This window comes from Heliangelus exortis, chromosome 1, assembly GCF_036169615.1.
Source record: "Heliangelus exortis chromosome 1, bHelExo1.hap1, whole genome shotgun sequence".
NCBI lineage: Eukaryota > Metazoa > Chordata > Aves > Apodiformes > Trochilidae > Heliangelus > Heliangelus exortis.
Window position 1 is genome coordinate 162340826 of NC_092422.1, and position 8368 is coordinate 162349193.

Here is an 8368-nt window from a genome sequence, read left to right on the forward strand (position 1 = left end):
AGGATCACAAATATTTCCTAACAGGACTAAGCTGCTAGACCAGTGGTTTTCCATTGCTTTTAGATTGCAGAAGATGTTCCCCAGAAAAGGTGACAATCCCTTCATGGTCAGTCTAGACCTACTGAGTTTTTGTTGTTTTTTTTTTTTTCCTCATAATCTTTTTCTGCGGTTGTGGTACATGAAATTCCCAAGAAGCTACAACCTGCAAGGCTGAAAATCACAAGGGACAGTGGGACACACACATTTTCAGGCACAGCTGGTACCATTTGTTCACTCCAGTCCCTCAGGAACGGGGCCTGAACAGACAATGCAAAATCCACCATTTGGAGAGAAGGAAAAGTTTATTGGTACATATATAAAAGGAAGCATTCTCTAGAATACATTGTTATAAATATTTATAAATATTCTGTGACTCACACAAATAAATAAATAAATATTGCAATATAAATAAGTAATGCTTTCTTACTAGCTGATGATGGCCAGCATCTCCTTTGAAGAATTAATTCTCCTGACATTTCAATACAGTTTTCTATAGTTGCAAATTTGGGTTTTTTGATGCAAAATCCATTGTGCATTTATTCTTAGTGTAGGGACTGAATCCCCTGGCTCTTGGTGGGGCGAGCAACCCTTCTAATTTTGTTCTAATGTATAAATACAGAGATCATGTAGAAATTTAACCCCACAGTTTTTATCAAAATCTGGTTGAATCAGACCTTCTTATTGTTTGATTTATTGAAGGGTCATTGACTTGGAGTCCTAGAGAGCTCTGTGAAGGTTATGATTTATGCAAAATGAAAACTTTACTCATGTAATTGCAGTCCAGAGTTCTCAAGGAGCACAAGCTGAGAAGAATGGTATAAAAATTAAGTAAAATTATTAAACTAGAAAACATAAATAAAATCACACCCCTCCATTGTACAGAAAGCAAGGTAAGAAGTCTTACTGTATTTTCAGTAAGAAGATACACAACTATCTGCTTGCCTTCTAAATCTTAGAATCACCCCTTTACTCCTGAAACTAATCAAAACACGATGAGTTTAGAAGATGAAAAACAATAAATTATGAGGCAGAACTCTTGGTTTAATCCCAATCATTTGGCTTCTCCTGTGCTTCTAAGAACTAAATGAATTAGGAATCTCTCCACATAGGAAAACCATTCTAATAGCAGAACTGGGCCCTATGACTACTGTTCTAATGTAACTCCTTGGATGTTGTAAATAAAGAAATATTGTATATATGTACATATATAGGAAAAACATAAATAAATGTAAATGCAGTCAGTTGAACAGGCCCTGTGATAAATCTAGAACAATTTCAATGAAAGCAAGGAACACAGGGGGTCTTATTTTGATTTTGCTACACTTCTGTAACTTCAGGGACTGTTGTATTACTCCACGAGACAGAAAAAAGAACAGGACACACATCTAGCCTAATGGCTTTTGCATTATTGCTGTGAACACACTTTGGACAAATGTACCATTTTCAGACTGTTGTCAGGCTGTTAAATATAATAAATTAAAAAAACCAGAAGGATCTGCATCTTGACATACAAAAAAAGTCAAAATAAAAAAAACATCAAAATAAAAATCTCTTCTCAAATATCTGCCAAACAATTTTTTCTGCAGCTCATCAGTACCTTGCTATTGGTTTGCCAGCAGATTGGCTCATCAGTTCCTTGCTCCCTGCAGTTTCTGCAGAGTTCATCAGGAATAACTTTTTCACAGCCACACAAATTTGATGTTACAGGAAGATTGAATGAAAATTAAAAGGAATATGGGAGAAAAATAGCTAAATCTGTTCAAAGTTGTCAGAGTCCTCGTGGAAATCAATACAGGTCCATTAAAACCAATCAGGCTGCACTAAATGCTACCAGCTAACAATTTGACACAGAAATTACAAAAAAACCCCAATTTTGGTGTGCAGATAGCACACATTAACTAAAGATTTGTAAAATCCAGATATATATGTGGAGGTTAGATTCTCATAAGTAAACCTACCCATAACAATCTAGAGAAAAGGTTTTGTCAACATTGGAGATCTCGTGATTAAAATTGAAGTAATTCCATTCTTACAAGTATAAAGCATCTCATATCTGCTCAGAACTAAATAGAAACACAGATGCTAAACTTAGATTCTCTTTTTCTAAATAAAAACCTAATTTTCCCTTGTTAGATAGGAATCTTCATGTGCTACTAATAGTTTAACACCTATTGGGCATAACTTTTTGCAGTGCTTTCCCCCCTGCATAGTTCAGCAGTGTGCAAAGCAAACCACCCTGTTTATTATTAGTAATCCTGGTTCTCCTCTCTCAGTTGGAAATATGCCAAAATAATTAATATCTCTACATTATATTTTCTTATTGTGATGCTACAATTTAGTGAATATAGAAGTATGATGGAGAGGGGCTTGAACAGTGAGACTGTCCTCTTTTCTTTCTCAGACCTCAGCTAGGGTTCAGTAAGTGTCAGAAGTGACATTTTCTACACAAGACCATTTGATCCTGTCCTGTTCTCCTGTCAGTTATTATTGTTGCCCATGTGTGCTGCTCGTATGATAGCAAACTGATCACTTTTTCACTTGTTTGGGCATAAAAAGAGGCTGAAAAGATATTCTTAGCAAGTAAAAATATATATAGTTATTTTTATATAGTAATAATATGACACAGCATCAATCTGATTGTCTACTGTGCTTGACAGGGATGGTGCTAACAAGATTCCCTGCATCTGTTGGAATCTCAGATCTCCCAGGTTACAACAGTACCATAACATCAATTTCTTTCCTCATTCACATGAATTTTGTGTTTCACTGATGCATGTCAAAGGTTATTCAGACCTTAAATGTTTGGCTTTCGTTATTCTTTTCAAACAAGCATCTTCTTTCCATTGACACAGCCCTGGCTGGAAAACGTCCGACTTATTTTTTCAGTCAACTTTCATCTATTAAGGAAAAATTAAGGAAAAGCTTCTTCCTATGTCTTTCACATTTCTAATAGCTGTCTTGAGAGTTAATTGAGTGTGCTAGACAGCTCCTTTTTTCTGTTATATTCACCTGTGTCTTCAGTTTGCAAGTGGCAAGTCCCCAGTTATCTCGTAATATACAAGCGAGGACTGGCGTACCTCCTGGCATCCATCATAGCGTGTGGGTCATCCGGGTTGACCACGTCATTCTGGTTGATTCTCACAGGTTCTCTGGGCAGGTGGGGAAAGTCTGCTTGCTGCTGAGACTGAGATCCGAATCCAGAGGTCTTTCTCTGGGGGACCAGGATCTGGTGAGGATCCATTGGATCGATATCTGCACTCCTGGTGTTCCTATGGGGCTCCGGTGTGTTGAACCGAAACAAAGGGATTTCATTTCTTCTGGATAGAAACTGGGAGTATGGTGGTGGATTCATACTGGGGAAGAAGGCTTGTTTAATTCTGCCTAAGCTAACCAGGAAGCTGTGTTTCGGAGACTGGTACACATCATATCCATTTTCCAGTGTCCTGTGGTTGAACACGCAGTCGTCTTGGCTGAAGTAATGCTTAGGGGAAAAAAATATGATACCTGTGAGCAGAGGGATTTGGTAAATGGCAAGTGCTGATTAGAGATGGAAAGAGTGTTGCAGCAGGTGTTTTTCTGATCTGTCAGCTCTGTAACTCAGGCTTAGTCAAATGCAGATCTGAGATGCATGCCTGTGGTTCCAGCAAAGATACTATAACTATAGCATTGCTTTCTGGGTCACAATAACCCCACCCAATGCTACAGGCTTGGGGAAGAGTGGCTGGAAAGCTGCACAGCTGAAAAGAACCTGGGGGTATTGATCAAGAGCTGGCTGAACATGAGCCAGCAGTATGTCCAGGTGGCCAAGAAGGACACCAACATCCTGGCTTGTATCAGAAATAGTGTGGCCAGCAGAAGTAGGGAAGTGATGGTGCCCCTGTACTCAGCACTGGTGAGGCTTCACCTCGAGTACTGTGTTCAGTTCTGGGCTCCTCACTACAAGAAAGACATTGAGGTGCTGGAGTAAGTTCAGAGAAGGGCAACCAAGCTGGTGAAGGGCCTTGAGAACTAATTCTATGAGGAGAGGAGAGGTTAGGGAATTGGGAGTGTTTAGTTTGGAGAAGAGGAGGCTGAGGGCAGACCTTATCGCCCTTATCTATACAGACCTTATCTATACAACTACCTGAAAGGAGGTTTTAGTGATGTGGGTATTGGCCTCTTCTCTCAAGTAAATAACAATAGAACAAGAGGAAATGGCCTAAAGCTGTGCCAGGGGAGGTTTAGATTGAATATTAGGAAAAATTTCCTCACCAAAAAGGTTGTCAGGTTTTGGAACAGGCAGCCTAGGGAAGTGGTTGAGTCACCATTCCTGGAAGTATTTAAAAGATGTGTGGATGTGTTGCTTAGGGACATGGTTTAGTGATGGACTTGGCAGTGCTGTGCTAATGGTTGGTTTCAATGATCTTAAAAGTCTTTTCCAACCAAAATGATTCTATGATTCTTTCAGAGGACTTCATTGTTTGAGCAGCTCCCAACCCATGGCTCTAGGCTTACAGCAGGATCCATCATTGCCTCTCATTCTGCCTCATTCACCCAAGCAGGAACTCGTGATTTTTTTATTCAGCTCTACAACTCAATGCAACCAAAGAAGGGAGGACAGTTTAACCTAAATAGTAGATCCTCAGCTTGCTTACATCTGCATCCTCCCACTGTAGCTGTCCAGATTTGCTGTAGCTGAGGAAATAGGCACCACAGTATCAAACTGTGCCTTTCAGTCTTGAGTCTAAATGAAGCTTACTTACCGAACCAAAAATATTCCCCTTCATGTCCATACAGAGGTAGCGTCCACTCTTCACACCTGTGATTATTACAGAGCCAGCACCCTCAGACTTGATCATTAGGGCACCTGTTTAGAAAAATACAGATGTTAAATCCAGGACCCAGTTCAACTCTGCACCATTGCCTTACAGGGCCACAGTTGCTCCGGCTGGAAGTGTCCTCTGGGGTCTGAACAAAGCTCCCACATGAACTGGAGCTATTGACCACCCTAGATCTGGCTCTGTCTATCTGAGCCTTTGAAGCTTTCAGGATGGAGATGGCACCACCTTTCTAGGTGCCCTGTTTCAGTGCTATCCAAACCTCTCAAAAGCAATTTTTTTTCCTAACATGCCCTCTAAAGTCACAAACCATAGCCTAGGGCCATTATCCTTATTTTTGTCATCAGCCACCACGAGGAGGGGGGGAGGGGTGTGTTTTCTCCTTCATCTTTGTGATTGCCCCATGGTACTAGATTATCATTAACCTTCTTTTTGCTATATTGAACAAGCCCAGCTCCCTCAAGCTTTCCTTATAGGTTGTGCTCCAGGCTCCTGAACATCCTGAAAACCCTCTACCTGACCAGCTCCAGTTTCCCCACATCTGTCAGGAACTGGAGTTGCTATCGTGCTCCATGAGCAGTTTCACCAGTGCCAAGTAAAATGGGAAGAAAAACTTTCCCTGATCTGCTGACCACAGTAGGTGGTTTGTCTCCTTCTCAAAGTGAGGGTGCTGTTGATGTTTGTCAGGGTGCCTGCTTTAACCATCAAGTCCTAACCAGGTGGGATGGTGACACATCCATCCTCCTCACTGCCTGTGCTGCAGGGGGTTATTGGAGCCTTGGTGCAGAACTTTGCAGGTCTCATGTGTCTGGCACCTCAGCAGTACCATGGTGACCTGACAGAGACTCAGTCACCCTCCTTATCATGACCTCTTCAATGGGCTGATTTGCTCCCTTCCTGCCCAGCCATTCCAAATATTGGTGTTTGCTTCATGGCAAATATGGCCAAAACGTGGTGTTTTGCTGGCTGTTGTCCTCTAGAACATCACACTGGTTCTTGACCAACATACCTGAGTCTTATAAAACCTTCAAATATGCATGAAGAATAACAACAAGACGGTGCAAACATCCCTGGAAATGTTGCACCAGTATTTCCCCTCCCTCCCAAAAATCTTAAAAGTATCAGAACTCGATCCTTTTTTCTCCTTGATTAAATGCCAGCTTTCAAAACCATCCTTTGCTCCTTATATATTTCTGTAAAACACCATTACATATACTTACATTTTTAATTGAGTGGATGAAGATGCTATGTAGCAACAATAATAATAACCATAACTTAATGATACCTAGCTATTTGTGATCTCAGTGCTCCTAGAAAAGAAATGCTTTTGAAATTCTATGACAGAACCCTAAATATTAAAATGAAAAAAAATCACAAACATTTTTCTGCTAACTACAGTGTTTGAGTCAGGTATTCATCAATGTAAGAAGAGTACCTTAGTTTTCTCTGAAAATAAACTATGAATTGAGACAATTTGAGAACCTTTTAGCTCCAGTAGGGAGTGGTTATTCCAGAAGCTTAGCACTTCTTCTGCAACAATCAGGCAGAATTTCATAATTTCCCTCCATTTAATGGACTGATGTTACTTTAATGTTACTACATTTAAAGGACTCAGTTACCCACATTCTACACAAAGGTGAGTTTCTGCCATCCACCTACATTAAAGACACAAATCTTAAGCTTGTCTCACAAACCAGTTTCCAGTGCAGAGATGTATTCATGTATTTGGAAAGAAATGACCTAGTTTTAGTAGTTATCAGTTCTGGACCCCAAAGCAAAGATTTGGTTTTCCACCACTGCTGTGATGAGTTCTCCTGGTGCAGTTCCTTTGGCAATACTGTCACTGCAATGAGCAGTAACTACATGGGGGAACTCTCCAATAGGAGACTCCAATAGGAACTCTCACAAGAAGCTGTGGATAAAATCACGACGTGAAGGATAATTCAGGTAATTTTTGCTTGCAAGATATCAGAGGAACAACAGGGTTTTACCTCTGTGGAATGAAACTGCTTATCCGCTAGATTTCTCTGGAGTGATTTTTGTTTATTAGTTAAACAAGAGGAAGATAATAATTAGGTCTATTTTCTACCCCATAGCTATACTCCTCCATTTTCCCACCTAATGAGAAGAGGGGATTTTTCTCAAGTAGATCATGAGAAAGCAAAAGTCTTCTTCTCCCTCCCCAGCTCCTCTGAAGATTGAGGGTCCATAGTAAGCTACTTACTGTAAATGGTTTGGTGAGGAGCACCATCAACGTAGCCATCAGCATTGATTTGGAGATGGAGGCTGTTCCTCTCTGTGTCTGTGTAGAGGTGCATCAGGCGATCTCCATTCCCCCAGCTGGGACTCAGCAGTGGAGAGGAGTTGGGAAAGGCAAGGGCAGCCTTCAGGCTACAGAGCACCAGCAGCCTGTAGCCCAGGCAGCTGCAGGGACCAGTCTGCCCCATGGCTCCCAGTTCCTGGCAACTGGTCAGGATCTGACACTCGATACTCCTCTTGGTCACCCCTGTCTGGAGCGTGGATCCTCAGATGGGTTCTCTCCTCTCCTGCAGTGCCTTATAAAGGGCAGCGAAGTGACATCACACAGGAAAAACTTCTCCACATCCTTGATTTTTGTCAAAGCAACATTTTAAATGTCCCAAAACCTCAAGGGAAGGATCTCTGGCTAAGGTGCGGGGGGGAAAAAATGTAAGGTTTCTAAAGACAGCTCACAAAAGCTAATCATATGTTCAAATGTTATCTACAACCCTGTGACATCTGAGAGCTTCCCACGCCCCTACTGTTAGATCCAGGAAGAGCAATGCACTCCACTGCACTTTTCCTGAGGGGAATGACCCTGCAGACCTCAATTACCTTTTATTCTCAGATACGTTTATTCAGATCCCCACCTCCCCTCTCAGTTTCCAAAATACATTCTGATTTAGTGGAGACGTCGAGTGCTGCTAAAATACTTTGCAAATGTACCCAAAGTTGATGTGAGGTTGTCCTGGGCCTGATTCCCTCTTTGTTAGGGTGCAAGTTTAGCAGGGAGCCTCTTGGGCTGATACCTGTGTTGCTCCATTTAAGCAAAAGAAACCTGACACGATCACAACCCACTTCAGCTGAGCTATGCCTTTTATTTCTCCTGTTTCATTTGGAGTAGTAATTAAATAATAATTAAATAATTTAAAGCTGGCCAAACAGCTGAAAGTTACCTGTGAAACAGTTTAAAACTTCATGTTTATTCCTGCATTGCCCATCCTGCCAGCAGTGTTTGACAGTCCTGCAGCTTAGCATGGCCAGCAGACCTGAAGCAAACCTGAAATTACTCATCTTGGCAAATTTTTACTACTTCTGCTACAGCAAGCTTGAATGACAGGACACAAGCAAGCAATAATTACAAAGGGACATGACCAAGCTGAAAATTAATAAAGGGACAGTGACATTAAAAAAATGTTCCAAGACACAACGTTTGCTTTTCAGTTGTCCTGCCAATGTTCTGTGGCTTTACAACCAGGTTTTCTGATTTTTAA

The 8368-nt window shown here is 41.2% G+C and overlaps 1 protein-coding gene across 1 annotated transcript; it reads right to left on the bottom strand.

The window, feature by feature from the left end:
- Window positions 1–328: 328 nt before the first annotated feature.
- Window positions 329–7684, bottom strand: FGF23 (fibroblast growth factor 23). Its single transcript, XM_071733416.1, has 3 exons — window positions 7081–7684; window positions 4782–4885; window positions 329–3520 (listed from the first exon to the last, which is right to left on the bottom strand). The coding sequence occupies exons 1-3, from the start codon at window positions 7301–7303 to the stop codon at window positions 3083–3085; spliced, it is 765 nt and encodes a 254-aa protein (XP_071589517.1). The 5' UTR covers window positions 7304–7684; the 3' UTR covers window positions 329–3082.
- Between the last annotated feature and the right edge of the window lie 684 nt (window positions 7685–8368).

What these genes read in the sequence shown, in the direction of transcription:
- FGF23 (XM_071733416.1), bottom strand. Translation starts at nt 7,303, where the DNA reads ATGGGGCAGACTGGTCCCTGCAGCTGCCTGGGCTACAGGCTGCTGGTG. An exon ending in TCCTCACCAAACCATTTACA is followed by an intron (nt 4,886 to 7,080) that starts GTAAGTAGCTTA and finishes TTTTCTAAACAG; the next exon opens with GTGCCCTAATGATCAAGTCT. An exon ending in AGGGGAATATTTTTGGTTCG is followed by an intron (nt 3,521 to 4,781) that starts GTAAGTAAGCTT and finishes TTTTCCCCTAAG; the next exon opens with CATTACTTCAGCCAAGACGA.